Consider the following 22319-nt stretch of genomic DNA (forward strand, 5'->3'; position numbering starts at 1 on the left):
GTACCACGTCACGCCACCGTTAAATTTCATGTGTTCTACTGCATCCTGTCATTATTTTCTCGATTGTTTCCACACACACACACACATAAAACATTCACAACTCCCCACCTCCCTGCTTCCCTGCCGGCTGGCCTATCCTCAACAACTCATCGTTACAATTGGTTTTGGATGATGCTCGGTGTGTCATGCTGGAGCGTGATGACAGTGAACATTGCTTTAGTAACGAAGAATTCAATAAGAGAAGCCCCACCCTTACCCCTTTATGCTCTGTCATTACCCCTCTTTTGTTTTTTTTTTTGGTGCTGAGTTTCTCGACCCGTTCCAAAAGCTATTTCCAAAATTGATTCGTACAGCTTCCCGCAAGCCCCGTGAAAGCGAGGCGAGCGACACAATACTCTTCCTACAAGCGAAATTTTCCTCTATTTTCTTTCCCTTTATCCACAATGCCGAGTTTTAACATTGACTGTTTCAGCTACTCAAGTGTTCTCTGTGTTTTTCTTTCCCTCGTTGGCTCGTTGTCTTTTTGTTGATGTATTTTTTGTTTGTTATATTGTTGCTGATAGTCCTTCAACCGTACACTTCTACACGTACCAAACACAGAAGACCAAACCGTGCGCTTCCCTGCAACAAGGACATACGCTCGCCAGGCTGTGCGAACATCGAAACGTCTGCGCTGCATTTCTTTCCAAAGCGTTGCCACTTTATTCGCTACTTTAAGAGCTTCTCGGTGCAGTTTTCGCTGTGTGCTTACACGGGGCGGTGGAAATAGTGTGAGGATGACAGTTTCCTAGTCCACCCATATAGTTCCTCGGCCAAAGATATGAATGTTGCGCCTCTTTTTTTTTTGCTTTTTCGCTATATTTTTATCTTTTTTTTTATCTGTTTGTTTGGGTTTCTCTCGTTCTCTCGTCTCTTACGCTCCACCACGAAAGCCAACCTGTGTGTTACTCTTTGTTTGTAGCGGGTTATTTGTTGGGGGTGGTTTATTGCTAGATATCTGTACATATATTTGTGTACATGTTTTACTTTTCCATCCTTTTGCCGTGGTTGTGCTTTCATGGGGTGGTACGATTTATTTTTCTCCTTTTGTTCGTGATCGTTTTTGCATTCGTGGCAAAACATGTGCATACATTCATTTTTATGAGTGCGTTTCGTTGCGTTGTTTTGTTGTTTAAGTTTTTTTTCCTTTTCAACATTGGATTTTGTTATTAATTTGTTGCGTCTCTTTTACATTTACTTTACTTGTTTTGGAATAGATAATTTACATTTATATTTGTTATTATTTGTTGCTGTATTATTTATTCTACTTTTTTGATAAATTTTCTCGTTTTTCCATATGCTTTCCTCGTGACAGCATTTGTTGCGTATGTTTTCATCTTTCTTCCAGTTGATTTTTTGGTTTTAACTCGTTTCTAGTTAATTATAGTTTTAATAAAGTTCAGTTGTATTCTCCACCACAATTAAATAATTCCCTTCTTATGCCAATTGTCCTTGGAAAATAATACCGTACCCACCCGTTCCGTACCGATTGACGTCATCAAAATGTTTGTTTTCCGGTCTCTCACTCTTCCTTTCGTCCCCAAGTTTCCCAAGGACTTCCTTTACATAAACCCACCCCGTAAAGTACGTACGTACTGTTTCTTGCTCGCGTGTTGTCTTGTTCACAATACCTTTCACTAAAGGAGTACCGGGCCGTTCACGCGATTCTGGTTTTTGGGAGGAAATAGATATTCTTGAAGACGGTCTACCAACTAGGCCGAGTGTGGTAGAGCTTCGTCTATCTGCTCCAGCCAGTCATTTACTTCCTTCCTGCTGGTGGATGCATCCAGATGTGAGCGTTTTTTTAACAGCCAAGACAACCCATTTCAATGCCACACTGGTAGCACTGGTGTGTGTGCGTGTGTGAGCATCCCATCGCACAAAAGCTCACTTGATGACGCGCTTACTATCTGCTTTCCCGCCTGCTTTGCGTTTTGTGTTCCACCATTACCATCGTAACGCGCAGACTATTTCAGGCTTCACCGATTGCTTCATCAAAGAGCAGGAGCAGCAGCAGCAGCAGCAGTAACACAAAGCATTCCTTCACATTTGCTGCGCTGCACGGGATGCAGTTCCACCGGTGCTCCGGCCCAGAGATTGCTGTGGGCTGCTTTTCGCTCGATGAATTCGACTTCTGGAGCGTTCGCGTTTCACGCAGCTCAACGTTTTCCGCCCCGGTTGGTTTGGTTGTTCCGCGCAGTGCTCCGCAATGGTTGCTATCTTTCGGCAAGGCACATCTTTCGCCAACACTCTCCGTCCATTCCGGATTCCCCGTACCTGCGTTGGTGGTAAAGGGAAGCTTTCGTTTCATGCGTTTACAGTGGCAGGATTGCAGCTCCTTTTGTCAGCCGCAACGACATTCGTTTGAAGCCATTACTGCTTGCCGCGAGATGTACGTTCAGGCTACTCCCCCCTCTCCCGCTCTCTGTGTACCTACCCGATGTGTTGTCCGCGCACACACGAAAAAACAAAATGCAAACACAACAACATATGTTTGACCAAAAACCAAAAAAAAAAACAAAACGCTAATTTTCTTCATTTTACACACATACAGGGCAGAACAATAGTGCAATTGATACCAAAGCCTTTAGTAAGTATTTGGGTTAGTTTGTTTTTTCCGATTATCGTCTTAGTTTTCGGGATGTTTGGTTGTTTATGTTTTGTTTTTTTTTTAATTCTAGTCCAGCTTGTGATGATTTTGTGCTTTTGTGTTCGTCTTGTTTAGCGTGTGTTTTGCTCCTGTTTTGTTTCAATTCACAAATGCCGATTGTTATCTTTATTTTTGTTTTTTTCTTTACGTAACGGTTTACTCAACAACAATTGAAAGTTCAAAATTAACAGAAGAAAGGCAGTAGATGAACAAAGTTTTATTTTGTTTCTTCAATTTATTTATATTTTGTTTTGTTATTTAAAAAAAACATAGTTGTTTTAGGTTATTAAAACGATTAAAAAAGTATGTGAATGTATCTCTGTGTGTGTGCGTATATTTTTCTGCGTAATAGCGATTAGAGTGTTACGTGCGCGTGTGTGGGTGTGCTCATGATGAGGGAACGCCCTTTGCAAAGGTGTGAAATTAAACTACTCACCCGTCAGAAAGGGTTCATCCCGTCATCTTCATCAGCACACGCACATCAACCTTTCGTACCCGTAGGAATCTGCTCTAGTGCTAATCCGTACCCCTACCCCTGTTAGATCGTCTCGGCCACTCACACCCCCAGCAGACACCCACATTAACACTCTCCGTACCATTACTGTACCCTTGTTTAGCATTGAACGCATTCAACCGACTTCGGTGTAAAACGGTCTTTTACACCACCACGTCCTTTACTAGTGCGTAGCAAAGTAGTTGAAATTATTCACACTGTCGTAGCGTTTCACCCGTAATAGCCTCAGCCTCATGTTAGTTGCAGCAACACACTGCTACACTGCTAGCTTACAAGTTGTCCGTTTGTCATCGCACTCGTGGTGAGACAGATCAATCAACTTGACCTAGTCCACGGGAGCACACAAAAACACGCTCACTGTCTGTCTATCTACTTCTCTCGCTCTATTTTCCCTATCTCTCTCTCTCTCTCTGTTCGTAACAATACTCTGTCTCTGTAGTCAACTCTGCTTGTAGTGATGGCAAATGATGTTTTGTTACCCCCTCTAGTAAAGGCAAACTACAATATATACGCACCTCCCAGGGGGGGTTGGTTCGAGATCGGCCAACACCAGCAAAGGAAGGAAGAACGTGCGGTGGGACTTATCTGACTCTTTTTACCCGTGTCTGTGTATGCTTTTGTTTTGTGTGTGTGTGTGCGGCTTAATCGCTTGTCAGCGCAGAACATAGTAGCCGCGTAGCGAGCGTCCTCTACCGGCACATTCACTTTCGCAACTAAAACTGCTAACTCACCCGTGTTCGTTTCCCCCTAGTTCGCAGCCACATTAACACATTTGTTTTGCTGTCATGATGTAGTGCACAACATGCAAACATCATAGCGCTTTTCATATAGAGAGACCTTAGGTCGGATAGTGCGTTCCGCTGACAAAGCTGGTCGGCAAACTGTAGCTTGCGTAGCATGCACATCGTTCGCAGCACGTGTAGGTCATAGTGTTATAGTGCGCAGTGTGGTAGTGATGCGTATGCGTAACAATATTCACTGCGAACTTTAGTGTAGAAAAACAAATGCGTTCTTTTTAGCTTTAAACACATCTTCAGCCTTAAAAGAAAGAACGCATAGTGCAGTGTGATTCAATTAAAACTACTATGGATTAAACTTGAGAAGAATTTGAGACTTGTGGGATCTAATTGAATGTATTTTATTTCCTACGGCAACATAAGACGTTTTTTTACCTAAGTTTACATACCCGCAATTAGTGGAAGGGCTATACTTTTCAATTGTTTAATACAACAAATCAATTGGGAAGCTCAATTTGATATTTGTCACATTTTTAATTTAAAAATATTACAGTCTGTTCCCGAGTTACGCGGTTTCTGCGTTCCCGACAAATCCGCGTAACTCGAATATCCACGTAAGTCGAATTTCACGTTTTTTGACTAAAATACTATTGATTACTCGTAGTTTTTGATTTAATTTAGTGCTTTTATACTTTTTATCATTTATTTGATATGATTCGTGCAAAAAAAATCTAATATTGAGGTCCTTCACGATTCTAGTTAGTTTTTTGTATGGAGTTTGACAGTTGGAGGCTGAAATCATGTAAACACTCCATACAAAACCACACAAAAAACTAGCCTGCAATTTTCAATCTAGATTCTTCTAGCCACAAAGCTAGAATTTGATTCGAGTACCTGCTCGAAAACACGGGGTTGTTTACATTTATCCCAAGGTGCATTAAAGAAATCAGGTGATCGAATCTGGAATCAAAGTGTATGTAGTTCAGATGGTCTCATAGCATTTTTTATAACCAAATTTGAATATCACTTTTTGACAGAACGAGTGAAAACTTTCTGGAGGCTTGACGAATTCTCAAATCTTCATTAAGAAGCAGAAGCGATAAAAATCAGTCTTCTAAATTCATACACCTTGGGATAAGCCCACCTGTATCTTCTACTCACTTAGATAGTTGCTCGAAAACTGCTATACAATGCAAACAGCTGACAGGCTGAAATTTCAGCCTACGAGCTTCAAACGGAAAGGGCCCCATTTCTGGCTTTTAAGCGGTTTCAATTTGATAGCAAAAATGCTATTTATACCGAACTTGAAGCAAATTGTACTAATTTGACATATAATCTTTCAAATTAAAAAAAAAAACGCGTATCTCCGAATCCGCGTAAGTCGAGAACCGTGTAACTCGGGAACAGACTGTAATATCTAACGAAGCGTTACCACATGCCGTGACAATTTTGCGCCTAAAAGCGCAGGAAAAAAAGTTTAAAATAGGTCATCAGGGTAAAATGAACTTAAATTATGGTTACAATTAAAGTAAAGGATGCTTGTAAAGCTAATGAAATACCATTTTTTGTCCAAAATGCAACCAAGTTTCCAGCAAAACCTAAAAAAAACATGGAAAATCTGTGTTTAATTACATTGAGGTTGAGCATTTCAGCAATTTCTTGTGCTTTTTAAGGATCGCTTCAGCTATGCCAAAGCTTGTTACCAAAACAAATTGTTTTGCGTACTCGAGCACCCCGTACCAAGTTATGCTAATATCAAACAAATAAATCCGATAACTGGAGCAAACTGCCCTGGGAATGGTTTCCATACACATCAAACCACTGTTTGCATTCGTGCTGGCTCCTCACCGGTGCTTGCTACCTTCTTACAAATATGGTTTTCCTTTCCTGCTACTACCTCCCGGTGCACATCTACCCTCTTTTACCATGTTTATAAGTTTGTGGTTTTGATACGTTGAGTAAAATTGTGCCCATACTCTTGCACCTGCGTGCACAAAGTGCAAAGTTTTCCAGCACCTACAGCTTCCCGCGCTCGTAGTGCTTCGTTGGTAGATAGAGAGCGACGCAATTCAAGTTTTACAGCACTGAATTGGCATTGATTGGCAAGTGGGATTGGGTCGGGCGCGTCTGCCTCGTCTACTACCAGCCGCTGTGAACCCTTTCCAGGAACACTCACACTTTCACTCACTCGAAGAGATGCGGCGTAACCCGAACGCTGCAGGGGCTGGCAAATTTCACCGCCTGCAGAACCCGATTCGATTTGTTTCTTGATTGAGTTCTATTGTACTGCACGCTAGCGCAGGAGATTGAAAAACGATGAAGTTTTCTACTGGTTGCTTCCGTTGCCACTTTGCTGTGCACAAACCGCTCTCCGTGATGTGGGCGATAGTTTTAAGCGCCATTTTCCTGAGGTAAAGTCCAAGTTATCTCATCATCTGGGGGTCGGAGAATTGAAAAGCGTACCGTTGTTTTGTTGTTCAAATGAGAATGCGATTGGATTGTGCTGGTGTGGAAACAGTTATGCCTTACCATTTCTTCTATGGTGTTTCACAGCAGAAAATGTGTTTCTAAACAATCCTTTTTCTGCATGAAACAATTTACTTGCTACGCTGGCAGCAAGAGCTTGTCTTTTAGTTTTCACCTTGTTCCGAGAACACGTTCAACCTGTGTTTGACATTTGTTTGCCTAAAAAAACTCCTAAATGTATGCAATATGCATGCCTGAAGCAGCTTATTAAACCATGTCACAGTAGTTTGACATGAAGATATACTCTTCGGTTATGGTCCTTGAAAAACAACAAAAAATCAAAACAAGCTTTGAAGCTTTTTGTAAATATTTAAAGTCCTTAGCACTATTTAATTAACTTAGGATATTGAAAATAAATTTATGGAAATATTTTTTTCCTTTTGATACGAACGCTCGATTTTAAAGAATGCATAACGGAATGCATTTTGCAACTATTTGTGCAGTACGCCAGTAAGCCTGTTGTGGTTGTGGTCAGTACCCGCATTATGTTGCTTTTATGTAGTTCAAAGTCCAACACATAGCGCAGTGGAGATATTTACATCCGCAATAGTACGCCGCGTCGCTGCAGTGCACTCCATGGACTGGTCGTTATGATTGATGTTCCCAGGAGACGCAAAGTTTTGCTAACAATTCTGCATTGGACGCAGTGGTTTGTCAATTACAATATTGCATCAGAAGTGGTGTTGTTGTTAAAATTATAGCGTTAATGTTTCCAATAGTCGATACATTCATGAATTTAAATAGACTTTCAAAATTGTTATTGAAGCCTAGCCTTATTCATGTTTGAACAAAGTATGTAAGCTTATAATTAAAGTGTTTATAAATTTCTTGCGAAATTCATATTAGATTATTCAACATTAATCGACATTGATCTTCCTATATGAATATCAAAAAGCTTTTTCTCTCATGGCTAACAATCACGACTCAATAAATAAATTACTGTACACCACTTTTAGCCATAAAGCTTCTAGTTCAATAGAGCCTTTTATAGCCATTATGCTGCAAATCATAATGCCATAATTATTGAACGATTTCCCATCAACAAAACCATTAAGCCTCTTCTTTCACTGCGGGCAGGCAAAAGATGAAAAGCTTCTTCACCAGCGTGCTGGCGACGTTGGCCAACCGAGATAACGAATGCAAAACGAGCGAGATCCAAACAATGGCGCTCAAACGCAAACAAAAGAGGGGACCGGGTTTTTGTGTATTGGTAATTTTAAAATTATGTTATCCATAATGCGGAGCGGATACAATGAAAGCGCTCGCCTTCAATCATTGTCACCTTAATTGGCTCTGTATTTATTGGACTTGCGAGACGAGCGAGACGGGCGACATTTTCCACCCTGTTCGGGTGACATTTTCGGGGACCGTTGTTTGTGCTTCTTTTTGCTTTCTCCGGGATTGTAGTAGAAAGTAAAAGACCGCTTGCTTCTCTTCCACTTGTTTTCCCCTCGCGCCCGAAACAGGTACATTGAATTATGTTTGCACAAAAAGCCATTCATTAAAACGCCCAAAATCTGGGCCCGGAAATCAGCTACACGGTATGGAGATTGGCAACATTACCGACACTAATTCAATCAGGACTATCTTTTGATAAACCACAGCACACTTGGGCGACCTTGGCAAAAGCATTAGCCAGAACCTGCACACCACTCGACCACCTGCTGGGAAAGGATTCGCTAGGACCGTGTTGAGGGTGCTCGGATGAGCCGGGCTCTTTGCTAATGTTTTTAGCCATCACCTTAATTAATTTTGCTCAAACTTGGCCCCCAAACGCTTAGGTGGAGGCTTCGTTCTGTGGATAGAATAACTTTGCGATCACAAAAAGACGCCTAAATGAGCGAGGGAGATGTTTTGAGAGTGAAGCTTTAGAATCCAATTCAGAAGGGCAATTGGAATATAATAAACGTGATAATACTAAAACGTGCCACAATTAGAACAAAACTTAAAAAAAACAATTAAGTAATGTTGTTAGGATCAAATCTTTTGAAAATTATTGTTTTTAATTCAACAAGCCACTAATGGACTACCAACAAATTCTTTAAATATGTTGACTATCATTTGATAGAACGTAATTACAATGAAAATTGTAAAGCTCTTCGCAAAGCCACTTTGTAAAGAGCCTGTAGAATATCTGTTGAATAATTGAAAAGCGACTGTCGTTTACTTTCTTTCGTTTTTTTTTTGTAACAAGCGAAACAAAAACACATTTTTTACCATGGTTGAAAAACCATCCAATCCAAAAATTCCCATCAAACATCAAAATGCAATAAATGAGTCTTCCTTGCGCCTCGGAAAACGAATTCCTGCGATGAATAAAATATTTCGCAGCCTCTAAATACAATTAAGTCCTTCGCATACATACACACACACAACCTGACATCCACTCACACAAAAACGAACCACTTTCTGAGTCGTACTTGTGTTTTATTACATTTCCTCCCACTCAAATGCTTGCGTTATATCGGTAAACTGTTATCATCGCTTTCCGGTATGCGTGCGGATACTTTCTTTTTGCTTCGAGGGTTTCTTTTTTGTTTGTTGAGCTCATTCTTTACCACGGTGAACGAGCATTCACTTTACAATATTGGTTTCCCACATAATGATGGGTTTGTGCGTGCCCGAGGCCCGCGTGTTTGATGGTTCCACAATGTTTAACCGCTCGTCGATGGTTTCCGCGGTTCGGGCCGACCTGCCGCTTCCGATGGAAAAAAAACCCTCAACCACATCCACATCCTGCAACGTGGTTCGATGCACTCGACTGCTTTCATTGCGTTGCTGCACGGGAAGAATTTTTAGATGGCAATTTAACAGTGGATTTTTGGATGGATGGAGTTTCCAAACAAAAGACGGATTGCTTTTAGTGAATTTGATTGGTTTTAATTTCGCAATTGGGAGATTTTTCGCATTCGTTTTTTTTTTGTGCAAATTCATGTCAATTGAATTGAAATTACATTATTCATTTTTGCAAAACGAGCTGTTACAATTCAAATTTGTGTAAGCAATGGTGGTGTGATCTTATTTTTTCATTCTGATAACATGAATTGTAAGAATGCGATATAGCAATGTCCTCTACAGTTTACAACTTACAACTTGTGTTTGGCGCAATGCATAAGTCGATTTAAATTTTTAAACGCCTTAAGTTATGCAATCTACATAACAACGCATTGTTTTCAACAGGTTAGGTATGCTTAAATTTAAACCTTGTCTTAGCGTAGGGTATTGTTTGTTCGGTTTATCTCTGTAATCTTTTCCTAAAGGTAGCTTCGCGTCTTTTGTCCTTACTTATCGCATTGTAACATTTCACCACTCACTCACGTGCTTTCGTTGGAAAAGTATTATCTTCCATCCAACATTAAGACAAAAAAACCAATAATCCATTTCACTTCACTCTCAGTACGTAAGCCTTCATGCTGTGGATCGCCAAAAGCAAACATAGCCCCATTGCCCTAGATCAAGTTCATCGGGTTAAACTATTCCTCGCGGGATTAGGTAGCAGCCGTAGCAACGGGAGAAGCAATCGGAGGGACCGGCGAACGAGGGCAAAGAAGATAAGGCCAACTGCTTCAAGCATTATCGGCTGGCTAGGGAAAATGTTTCATTGCACTTTCTTCAATAGAAAAAAAAACAAAGAATCCCAACGATTTGCCGTCTATCAGGTCACGGATCTTGCAGAGCACGTTGGCTTTCGGACAAAGCTACTGAGTTGTTACCGTATCTGCTTCGTTACTGATGTAAATTACTCCGTCCAAAAACCTCTTTCTCTTGGTTGGCGATCGCCCAAACGGGCTGAAATATGAAGCTATAGTTAGGGAAGCATTTCATTTCCCGCCTTTTTTGTCGGCAATTTGAACTTTGAACTTTACACTGTTCCGTTCCGCTTTGAACTGCTCGGTTTTGCTGCTGAAACTGTTCGCATCGTTACCCCTTCGACAGTTTGAAGCAATTGTGAATCTTTTTGGGGATACTGTTTTCCGCATTCATTGAGTGTGGGATTTTTATTAGGCAGAGCCTTAGGTTACACCGTTTCATTTCCTTCATTTTGTTTAATTTATCTCAATTCAAGTACTTTCAATACAGTTGGGATTAAAGTATCTTCCAACCATGTTGAAATTCAGTACAAGAACAGTTATACATACTTGAGAAAACTCTGAACACAGAATATGTAGTGTAACATCACTCAAACGAAGTTAAATTTTCAAGTTAAAAAGTATCAATTTCAGGATGATATTATAACCAAGAGTAATGGATCTTCCGAATATTGTAGGGAGCATCAGTTTGACACAGTAAATTATTATCACAAAAAAAAACTTTATTTATGTTTTTATTACAGTCGTTGCCACCAAATTTTGGCTCTAAGGCATCTATTTTCGACAGTGCGCATGAATTTGTGCCTCTAAGGCATCAATTTTTGACAGTGTGCATAAATTTTTGACTCTAACGCAGCTTTTTTTTGTCTGTAAGTCATCAATTTTTGACTCTTGTAGGAATAATGACAATTGTTCAAGGTATTTAAGCATATTTTTAACAATTGTTATTCCACAAGCCATAAAAAATACAAATACTGTGTAAATTGATTGTTTCTTGAGAAAAAATGATGAAATTTTAGAAAAATCGTGAAATGCTGTCAAAAATTGGTGCTTTTGAGACAACAATAGGTGAGTTAGAGTCAAAATTTTGCGGCAACGACTGTAACTTCAAATTGAAGAATATTTTTTAAGAATATTTCATTATTATTTGTTTAATTTTTGACAGCACTTGAGCCGAACTATAATTAAAGTGATTGAAACCTATTATATTCACTAAGAGGCGAATGCATTCTACAAAACTCAAATTCTCAATAATTAATCGAACAAACAAACTGCAAAATCTCTTATTTTGAAATGCATATTACATACTTTAAGGCGTTTAAAAAAAATCAGTCTATTTGAAAAAATATAAATCCAATCAGACTATATTAAATTTCAGAAAAGTTTTGTGAAACATGATGAGTTTAGCTGTTTCAGGCTAGTCAATGTCACCAACGATTTCTAAAATGAATTATAATGCTCGCAAGCTCTAACATAGTATATTTGTGCATACTTTTAGACGTATTATTTGAACATTTTCAAGTTATTTTTTAGCAAATTCAAAGAAAACTAACCTCAATTAAAGGTTATGTTTTGTTGTGTTGTATCCTTCATATCGCCTATTTTGGATTTCAATCAATGAATCAATTGCCTAATAAGCATCTCCTGTATCATTCTTATTTCTGCATGATTGATTGTGCTGAAATGTGTCAATGTGAAAGCATTTTGCTCTATTTATAAGTAACCATTTATAAGTGACACCCGGCTACCAACCATTGCGAAACACGTTAATGGAAAGATATGCATTATTGCAATAGAATAAATAGCTACATAAGCAACTCAGTGCCCTGAGATGTAGACAATAAAATGGCCATTCTTACAACAATTCTCGACAGCACGCTCGGTGCACACTCTTTTATCACTCATCACAAACACGCCTCACCAAGTACACACAAACACGTTGCGTTTCCGTTCAATTGCACTCGTTAAACCCCATCTCGTATGCTTCGTCCATCGGCTGCTTGTACACACTTGTAGTACATTTGCTTTTGCTTCCTGCCACTGCCTTGACCGCTCTAAGTGCACTGCATCTATTGTTTGAATTTCGCTCGAATTCTTCACCCGATTGCGCTGCCTTCCTCTGACACAAACGCGTTCCCATTCCCAGCACGTTCTTAATCCTTCTTTCTCCTCCCTAACCCTTGAATGCTTCCTCTGCTATGTATGTGTTTGTGCGTGTGAGTGTATGCTTTTCCTTTTTCTTGCTCTTTCGTTTCACTCTTCCGCTGCTCTACTTTGTATGTGTCTCTCTGTGTGTGCGTGCGTGTGCTTTTCTCCTGATTTCGTGATGGCAAAACCGTTTCCGAAACAGTTTTCCTTAGATAAGTCCCACTTTCAATACGTGCGTATATATTGTATACGTGCCCCATTGTTATTAGGCTGCTCAGACCCATCCCGAACCTTTGGCAAAAGCTTCCTGTATGGCACTAACATCGATTGGTTTCCGCTGGAAGGTAACTGCGACGCAGACGGCGAGCGGCGGCGGTATGATAGCGAACGTGGCGGGCGGTTCCGGCGGTATCGCGGCGGCGGTCGTCGCCGTGATCGGGCGCCCCCTGCCCACGATCAGCGAGACGACGACCGCCTTCACGAACGTCTCCTCCGCCAACACGAGCCCGGAGAAGGGCTCGCTCGGCAACGGTATCGAGCGGGACCGGATCGAGATCGATCCGCCGACGGCGGACATCTCGATGGCCTACCCGTCCGGCAACCAGGCGTCCTGCTCGTCCACCACCCGACCGCCCGGCTCGTCCGGGCTCGCCTCGCGCAAGAAAACGCAGTCGTCCACCGACTCGAAGCGCGAGCGGAAGGCCGCCAAAACGCTAGCCATCATTACCGGTGCGTTCGTGTGCTGCTGGCTGCCGTTCTTCATCATCGCGATCCTGCTGCCGACCTGTACCAGCTGCAACATCAGCCCGCTGATCACGAGCGTCTGCCTCTGGCTCGGGTACTTCAACTCGACGCTCAACCCAATCATCTACACCATCTTCAGTCCGGAGTTTCGGCACGCGTTCAAGCGCATCCTTTGCGGGCGAAGGTACAGCTTGCGGCGGACGCGAAACCTCGGCGTGCGGCATATGCGATAAGAACGAGAGGACCCGAGAGAGAGAGAGAGAGCATCGGATCTTCTACTGCTGTTTCTGCTGCTGCGTGGGATTCAACGGGTACGACGGGTGCTGGACGGTGGTGCCATCTGGCGCGAAAACCGCCAGCCACCACCACAACTACTAATTACTTAGCGAGCTGTGTACGATTTACTCTTACTATTCTAGAGCAACAGTAGTGTACACCAATCGGACCACCACTTTGTGGGGTGTTTGTGAGTGTACTGCGTGAATGTCCTAAGTGTGATCCATAAGTACAATGTAAGCAGCGGCAGGTTGCTGTAACGTTAGTGCTACTAATAGCCGCGTAGTGTAAATATAGTGAAGCGAAAGCAGCGAGCAGAGACTGTACATCTCCTGTCGGACACAGTCGGCTAGGAAGCACACCACACATTCACAGAAACGGGAAAAGGCGAGGGCAATGGAAGGCGGCGGTGGTGTGCGAAGGTCAGCCAGCCAAAACCTGGCAGTACCGGTGGTTCCATACCCGTCACATCGCCCAACCATTTTGCACTCGCTTCTTAGGAAATACATAGTTGACGTAACGTTCGTTTATTAAGCCAGTGTAACCTTAACCTTTTTCTAGGTCGATAAGCTTCAGAGGGGGCGGGGGGATTGTGGAAGGAGTGCTAAACGCGGGCTAGCCCTGCCGAACCATCGTAGATCCCTAAAAGATTTAGTGTTAAGTGCATGCAAGAGCTGATTCTAAGTTTAGCGGAGCTGACGCGGGTATCGCCTGATCGCCTACACTCTCATAATGCTCGGGAAATGGTAAAGGATGTCAAAACAATCATGTCCGGTAGGTGTAATTGTGTAAGTTTTTGTTGGTCTTTGGGAGATTGTGTGCAATTACGTGATTGAACACTCCAACTCTTCTAGGAATGCATACAAAAAGCAATGTTAAGGTACATTTTCAGACAACTTTGAGTATTGTTGGGGTAAGAGTTCGTCTCAAATTTAAGTCTCATATTGTTCGTCATCATCCTTTCAAAAGTAATTTGTATGAATTTAATTGCTGAGTTCATTAATCTTTTCCTGTAATACAGAACCACTCTTTAAGCTGCTGATTTCTTCAAAACAATCTTACCGAATGGATTCAATTCTCTTAACTGTTACCTACTCCAAAAACGGATCTTCATTACTTTTATCCATTTAATCGTTACTGTATTGCAATACTATTGCCAATCGTCACACCCACCTTATCATCACTTCGCCAATTTTCTCCACTCCCGAAAAGCATCATGCTGTACCACTATTGTACAGAATCTACCGAAAATCATGCGGAAGCTTACTCTCTGGAAGGCATTAAAATGCGTAACACGTCTCTTATGCGGGCCAATAAAACTGGACACAAAACATAAAACAGTGCCCATGAAACGTCACCTCGCACCTGTGTGTTACGTCTACGTAGAAGATAACGATGTTCCGGCTGGTTTTGGGGCATCTTAATTTAAGAACTCCGAGCGAAGGAAAGGGCGTGCTGCCTTGTGCGCCCAGACTCACACACCGATTAAGGTTGGGAGATGTTAATTTTTAATGAATCACGTGAGATGAAAGTCTAACGTTCGATTTACGACAGAGCCATGGCACGTACGGTACGTTCACTGTTTGTGAGAGTGTAGATAAGACTATATCCCGCCTCGAGGCGTTGGAAGGAACGTCAGGCGTTTATTTTGGGCAATGTTTGGACCCATTCTTTGAACCTTGTTTGGTGAGTATTTGAAGCACAAAGCGAATATAAAGCGGTAACATTGGTATGTTTTCTATTGCATTGTTGAATATTCGGGTCATACGACTGTTTTTCTTCAGAGTTTTACATTGCAACAGGCATTAAATCCTTGAAATATGTCAAAGTTTGCATCAGAAATGATGCTACAATGGATAGAGCGCCATTTGAGAGCAAAAATCGTACATGATGCCTTAAGATACAGACAAAAAATTATTCAGCGATACTGTCGAACTCGTTAGTTTTCGAGAACGTTTTCCTCAACGCTCATTTTTTACTCATATTGCACCATTTTTATCTAGCTGGCTATGAAATTAATGAAAATCAGCGTAGAAGCGAAAGAACGAGTTTATCGATGCCATTTATTGTTCGCATAAAGAAGACGCCGTACAACATTGAATTACAGTAATACAATCACTGTATTTAGGCAACTGGTTATACCGTTTTTTTCTTTGATTTCATTCGGGGAAACTGGCGGCAAAGCTTGTACAATGCTTGTCCTAAACCGAACAATAGCATAAAGACTTACTGCATTAATTGGAATCATTTGAAACCATCGAAGCGTAACCGAAACTTGATTATTACTTTAGAATGCTCCACAAACAGGTCCAATAACTATTCTCCCTAAACGCAGTGTACTAAATGAACCGAACACCAACGCATTGAGCTCAAATCAAACGGAAAAGCCTATTGTCGAAAAACAATTGCACAGTAATCCGCTTATTTTACGCTCCGAAAATAATCACAAAAGGCTTCCAATTCATCGTAAATTACTACGCATACGAACAGTTAATATTCAGTGCCCTTTTGTTAGCAATTGATTTGCGGAAGGAGAAGGATCTTAATCCGATGCGATCTTCTATTCAATGCGACAGCTCTTTCTTTTAATTCAGCTCCTTTAATCATACTGAAGTGTCTAATCAGTGCAGTAAAGTTGAAGCGAGCTTTCGTGTTGTCCATTGATCGTTTGTTTGTCAATGAAGAAAGGAAAAACTACGAACCATGTTTCCACAAATGAATACACTCCATTCCGTTCAATCAAGCGGTCTACTCGTAAGCAAGCCAGCCGGCGAGTGATTGTTACTAATCAATCCGATTAAACGAAGGAGGAAGTGTATGGTCCGGAAATCTACAACGACCAGAGCCTGTTGTCATATGGGAGTTAGTACGGTCATCCCTTACCCTACTGGAAGCAATCTAATCCCCATACCCTTTCAAGAGGATTGACTTTGAAATAGACAATCCCCTCTCGACGACCTGCGCTCAGTTTATCCAATCTCGGGGTTAGCACAAGAATGTGCCATTAGGTTATTGTACGAAATCTGAGCTTGAATTTCAAACCAATATCGATCCCAGGAGCTCAAGATGAAAGCTAGCTTCTGGAAACACAGCCAAGAAGCAGTACCGGCATCTAGTCATTATCATTTTCCGCAAAAAAAAAGGAAGACACACACTCCGGTTGCTTCCTGGAACTCCCCGGAGTTCGGTGACACCTTTTGCCGATTGTCTTTGACTTGCTCTGGGACAACACTAATCCGCCTAAGCCGACAGGGGACTTACGGGTAGGCTTTACACTTCAGGCTTACCCATACCAGCTCTCACCACAAATGTCAAATCGTATCCTTTTCGATTTACCCACTCACCTTGCTGCTGCTGGGACGTTGCGTGGGTTCTTGGTCGCTGTGGCATTCCTGTACTGCTCGGGCGTACCGTAAACCGGCATCCTTTAGATAGGGATTCCGTTCTACCTGTGTATGCCGGTGGTGGGGCTGTGCGTCATCGGTGATAGGTGACTCTATTCTTAGGCTTTTTTCTCCCCCAATTCGGATAATGACAGCTTGAAGAATCGGCTTTGTACCGTGGGCCATTTTTTGAGGATTGTAGAGAAAAAATCCCACACAAGGTACATGGGTTTGATACATAAAGGTACAGCATATGGTACAGCAGTGGTATATAAATTTCCAAGAAATGTTTCCTATCGATCGTAGGTTTGATCTTTTTTTTTGCTTAAAGGTGAAAGTTGTAAGGTGCTCTTGCAACTCAATTCAACCATTTTCAAAGTCGTACAAGGGAAGCAAACGATACTTTAAATTTTAAAGCATAAAACGTAGTCAAATTTAATGAGCGTAAAGTGATTGATTCTTATTTTTTCCTATTTTGCAGACTTATTTATAAACAGCATAAAAAGGCGAAAAAGTTATCGTATTGTAAATTCTAATATAATACTGACCGGCTTGTAAAATCATTTCAATATACTTTGTGAACAATAACACTTGAGATAATCAACATACACTTTCTACTAAACCTTTACATTGCTACAGATGTAGGCACAAATTTCTTTGCACAAAAGAATACCCCCACAATGCCCTCTTTAAAGACAAATGAAACTGCTGAACGTCACATCTCTATTTAAATGTCCCGCGATGACACACTCAAGCCATCCCATGTGCTGGGCCACTTGTCGACGGGACGAAACAAAGAAGAAACAACAAACAGCAACAAAACGAAAAACAGCCTTCCCTCTTCATAAAGCTCGTATCCGTAGCCGTAACCGTACCAAACCGAGCGTGTGCAGGAAAATCCAGCTCTTCAGGGCCTAAGCTTACCCGGGAATTTTGACTTTAGGATGTTCGCCCATTTTTGCCGAATCTTATCACGTTCCAATTCGTGCCTATTAAAAAGCAAATCGCATGCGGGATGTTGTTGTTGCTCGCACTGTGTGTTCGGGTTCGGGGTCCACTAGAACGACGAATGAGCACACGTATGGATGGGACGAACGAGCCCTGCTCCACTCCGGTGTCCATTGTGTATTTCGAGATGGCCGAAGAACGTACAGAGATTAGATGAGATTGTTCCCAATCAAACAAGCCCTCGGGCAGAAGTGGAGCAGCAACATGAAAGCGTCAGCTAGCTTTTGTTTCGCTTTTTCTGTTATTTTGTGAACCTATTTCATTGCTTTTTTTGTATTTTTCCATTTTTGTCTGTGCCTTGTTTCACCATCAATAATAGGTTCACGGTGAAGAAACAAGAGCAAAAAAAGGAAATTAAATTACGTTGATCCTCATAGATAGAATGTTTTTTAGATGTCACTGAGTAAATACTTGCTTCGAATGGAATTATAATTTAATTTTACGGTGTTTTATGACTTAAGGGTAAAAGCACGAAAACAACCACATGAGAAACATCATACTGCCGGGGTTTCTATAATCAATTATTTACTTAGGGAATTTTAATTGATTTTTCCACTTACTACTACGATCCCTTGCGTATCCTTCACCAACAGAATGTCTTGAAAAGCAAAACTGCATCAATTATCCTTACACTTGCAAGGACGCTGCTGAAAGAAGGTCCGACAAAACCATTTCTCTCTTACGCTCAATCAGTTATAAATTATCCTAACAAAGCTTAACTGACCGTTAACGGTCACCGTGTTACCACCTCTCCCTGTACTTTCTTACCTTTTCTGTCCATGTATTATCCTACCGACCATGCTAGAAGGATGCTTCTCTCTTCCTCGGTAGCGTTTTTTGTTCCTCTTCTCTTGAGCTCATCCATCCTAGTCCGATGCGATTGCCATTAAATCTTCCTTTCGCTCAGCCCGGGTACACCCAGTACACCGGCCACCAGGTAAATCACTTCATCCATGATCCGTGAAACCACTTTTCCGTACCGTGCACAACGGTCGCCCACCAGGATAACGGGCCACCTTTTATCCCTTAGTCAGCTTCCGTGCGCTTAGGTTAACAGCCGCTCGATTTCTTCGCGCAATTTTCTTTTCCGAATTGAAAAAGGTACTGCTTTGCTTCATAATCAAGGGTAGCAAAATTATGAAAAGTATTGCTATTGGAATGGTTTAGCCCAGCAATAATTCCAATGGAGACGCCGGGTACTTTTCGGTTCACTACAAACCTTTCATGGAGACGCATGGTACCGTCGTACGATAATGGAGGCGCCTAGTAGTTTATGATTTTAACAGGCTTGCTTGATGTTTCAGCTTTAAGAATAGCGTACAGCTGCAGGCTACCATACTATCGATTCACAATGGCCTTTTTCATTTAAAAAAATCCAACTTCAGCACCAACACCATTACTCTAGGTGTCTTCATACAAAAAAGGTCACCAAGGACTTTTCCTTTCATGGAGGACAATGAAATATGGCAAGAATGGAAGGAATAACTCGTTTTTTTTGCCCTGTTGGATAGCAAATTGGCTATAATTGCTTCTGCCGTTGGCAGGTTTGTTTCATTGTCCTCTAGATGTTAGTGTTTTTCTTTCCGTTAGAAACGAGTAGTGACTACGAACGCAAACGAAAGTATAATCCTGTCGCTAGTATGAAGATAAAGAATCAATATTACGGATTTAAATATTTTGTTGCATTTAAAAGCAAGTTTGCCTAAAACGATAGCAACAAAGACAAATAAGTATAATTGTATTTTTTTCCATAATTCTTTCAAATTTTCAAACCATTCAACAATACCATTATCAAGCTTTGAAGCAATCCAGCACAAAGAGAAACCAGGAACCAATGAAGGTGGTTTCACCTCACCTGATGAACCACTTTGCCTGATGAACGCCACTTTGATAAATGAATTTTGTTCCAGGTCTGGTTCGTGCACTGGCTCTTGTGGCAAGCCATGCCTGGCACCAAAACAATCGCCTTCTGTCTGGCTGCTACACGGTCGAAGGAGTTTTACACCGAGCACCGAGAACGTTCGTGCAAGTTGGCTTAACTTTATTTAACACTCTCACACACCCACAGACATACAGGCTGGCTGAGCAAAAAATGTTTTCGTTCCTGCTCGTTGCACCGCAAAACAGGGCGGGAGGGTGGGGGGACCGAGGTGGCAAAGGTGTAAACTTTCTACTTTCTTCGTCAATTAATAATGGCTGTGCGGTTGAGGGCGTACGCTTGCAGCGAGACCTGTTGATTCGAGGCCTAGTCGGGGCCCCGCAAGCTATTGCTGTTTTACAACTGCATGAAAAAAAACACTCCTCGGAGCGGTTTAGGCTGTGTTGCTTGCGGTGTTTTGATTCAGTGAGAGAAAACTTGTGAGAAATACGGTTTTATACACTCAGTGTTCATAAATGGAAGTTGTTTTTTTTCTTGCTGGGGGTGAAAATAAATGTAAGTCTTTACTTATGCTAATTAGCCTTTTTCCTAATTTAATACCTGCCATAACATTTACATACCACACCATTGTACTGCCTTCGTTCGTCCATTGCCATAGAGAGTAGGAAAAAAGGGAAAGCACAGTGAGAGTGGTTTAATCCCTCTCATAAACAATTAAACACAGGCAAAACGACCCTTTTCCCAGAACAACAGTTTGAATGAGCCTGTATGTATGTATTGTGTTTGTGAAAGTGTGTGTGTGTCTGTTTGCTTACATTGCTTAAGCAATAAAACAAATAGAACTTAACCTTCCAACAGTCACACAGCCACAGACCTGAGCCATGTCTATGAAACAAAACCATTAAAAAGGATACAAAAACCCACACCAACCACACATACGCAAACCACGCAGCACGTAGGTTTAAAAAAAAGGAGGAAGAAAACTTTAAAACTTTTCTAACAATACGGGTGCTAGAGTAAGATATACTGTACCAGGAGATAAAACGTAGAACCAAATATGAAATGTCCAGTGAATAAAAAAAAACTACACCTACCCATGTGTGTTGTTTGCTAAACAGCAAGCATATCATCTAATAAGGCAATTGACAAATTTCACACCGTAAAACTGTGTACATATAAACACTTTAGCTGCCTCACAATGAGGCCTGTAGGAAGTAGGAAAGAGCGCCGCGGCGGGAAGGGTGCTGTGTACATATGCACAAGCAAACACCACTTGACACAGTCCCAGTCTCCCCCCAGTATGTGCTCCACCACAGTGTCCCCAAGCGTGTCCCCGGTACCGGGAATAAACTACCATGAAAGGAACAGAAACTTCGTCCCCCGACGGTTGACGAGCACCTGCTCATGTTTACATATTTGAAGTGTGCGTGTTTGAGGTGAAGCACTTCTTTGTTTACATCCGTCGACAGTTGAGGTTTCGAGGGCACAAACAAGAGCGTCCCACCTCATCCTGAACCTTTTGCCAATCTTTGATGTATTTGAGTCTGTATTAACCCTTTGAATGTTACGATACAGATTAAATCAAATCAAATTAGGTAGGTGGGCTTAGAGGTGCCGGCTGCAGCTGTGCATCACCAAAGACAATCCCCGGTTTTGTATTTAAACAAAAAAAACAGGTGTTAATAGGTGAACAATTCAAGAGCTTTTGAAAATTAATAGAGGTAGTTAGGACGAGGTGAAATTAAAACTTTTATATTGTTCTGCCAAAAAGCCCTACAGGATGAGCACAGTTGGTAATTATTTTCCACTACTGAAAGTTTACCGTTTTGTACTGCGAATCATTTTTATTTCGCTTTTAAAAAATCAGAACATCGAGAAGGAATTTAATTGGACTAATCAAAGAATCAGTACCAATTCCTATTAGAAAAATAAAGATCGTTAGTAATTCGAGCACTTTTCGAGCAGTTGTAATCAGTTATTTGGAAAATTATTTTTTTACAGTTAGATTTTAGCGTTTTAGTAGTTCTGTTATTTAATATCGAAATGTTCCATTTTAAACCAATAAAATTAAATGACATCAAGTGCCCAAAACAATAAGCAATCTACAATAAAAAAACGCGTCTAGTTTACGATAAATTCCCTCACTCAGTTGAAGTTGGAAGCATTCACATGTGAAAATAAACTACGAACCAATCCCATTTCATAAAATCGAATACTGCAAACGCAATTAAAAACTAAATTCGTCCCCGCCGCGAGGCACCAGTGTCCGTATCTTGCAGCCGTTTACTGCTTTATCTGTCACGAAGAAAATCACATTTTTTTAAATCCCTCGGCAGCGCGCTCGCTCACAGTACTCCACCGGCACCGGCCCTACAACCCTACAATCGTCCCTTTATTTCGTCCCTTTTCTACTAACCAACCATTGTGACTATCTTCCCTTCTGTCCATCCATTCTTTCCTTCCGAGCCCCTCACGACTACTGTGTGGGCGAGCGCCTGATACCGATGGCCGGCGCTTGATAACACAATTATTTGACGATTGTGCTGACGTTTGCTCGTTCCGTCGGCCGTGCGTGAGCTTCCAACTGGCTCAAAGGGAGCAAAACAATGAAAGCAAAAATGTTGTGCTTTTCTGTTTTTCAAAAGTGAGTTTGCCCTCGTGTTTTGCTCCTTGCACACGCGCCGATTTATTACGAGCCGTCACACAATCGTCGCTCGGGCAGCAGCGGCGTACGTAAAGCTTAAAGAAAACCCACCGACTTACTAGCAGCGATAGAAGGAGGAGAGAGAAAGAAGAAAAAAAACTAATGCCAAGCAGAACGTTAA

At 41.5% G+C, this 22319-nt stretch overlaps 1 protein-coding gene across 2 annotated transcripts in view; it reads left to right on the plus strand.

Moving 5' to 3' along the window:
* The window catches only part of LOC120903259 (5-hydroxytryptamine receptor-like), a 103272-nt gene extending 83543 nt beyond the window's left edge, over positions 1-19729 (plus strand). For both annotated transcript variants that reach the window (XM_040312561.1, XM_040312562.1), the window contains exon 7: positions 12474-19729. In XM_040312561.1, the coding sequence (XP_040168495.1) occupies positions 12474-13181 (708 nt within the window). In that variant the 3' untranslated portion in view covers positions 13182-19729. The remainder of the gene's footprint in view (positions 1-12473) is intronic.
* The last annotated feature ends 2590 nt before the right edge of the window (positions 19730-22319 follow it).

The sequence above is a fragment of the Anopheles arabiensis genome, chromosome 3 (assembly GCF_016920715.1).
Source record: "Anopheles arabiensis isolate DONGOLA chromosome 3, AaraD3, whole genome shotgun sequence".
Taxonomy (NCBI): domain Eukaryota; kingdom Metazoa; phylum Arthropoda; class Insecta; order Diptera; family Culicidae; genus Anopheles; species Anopheles arabiensis.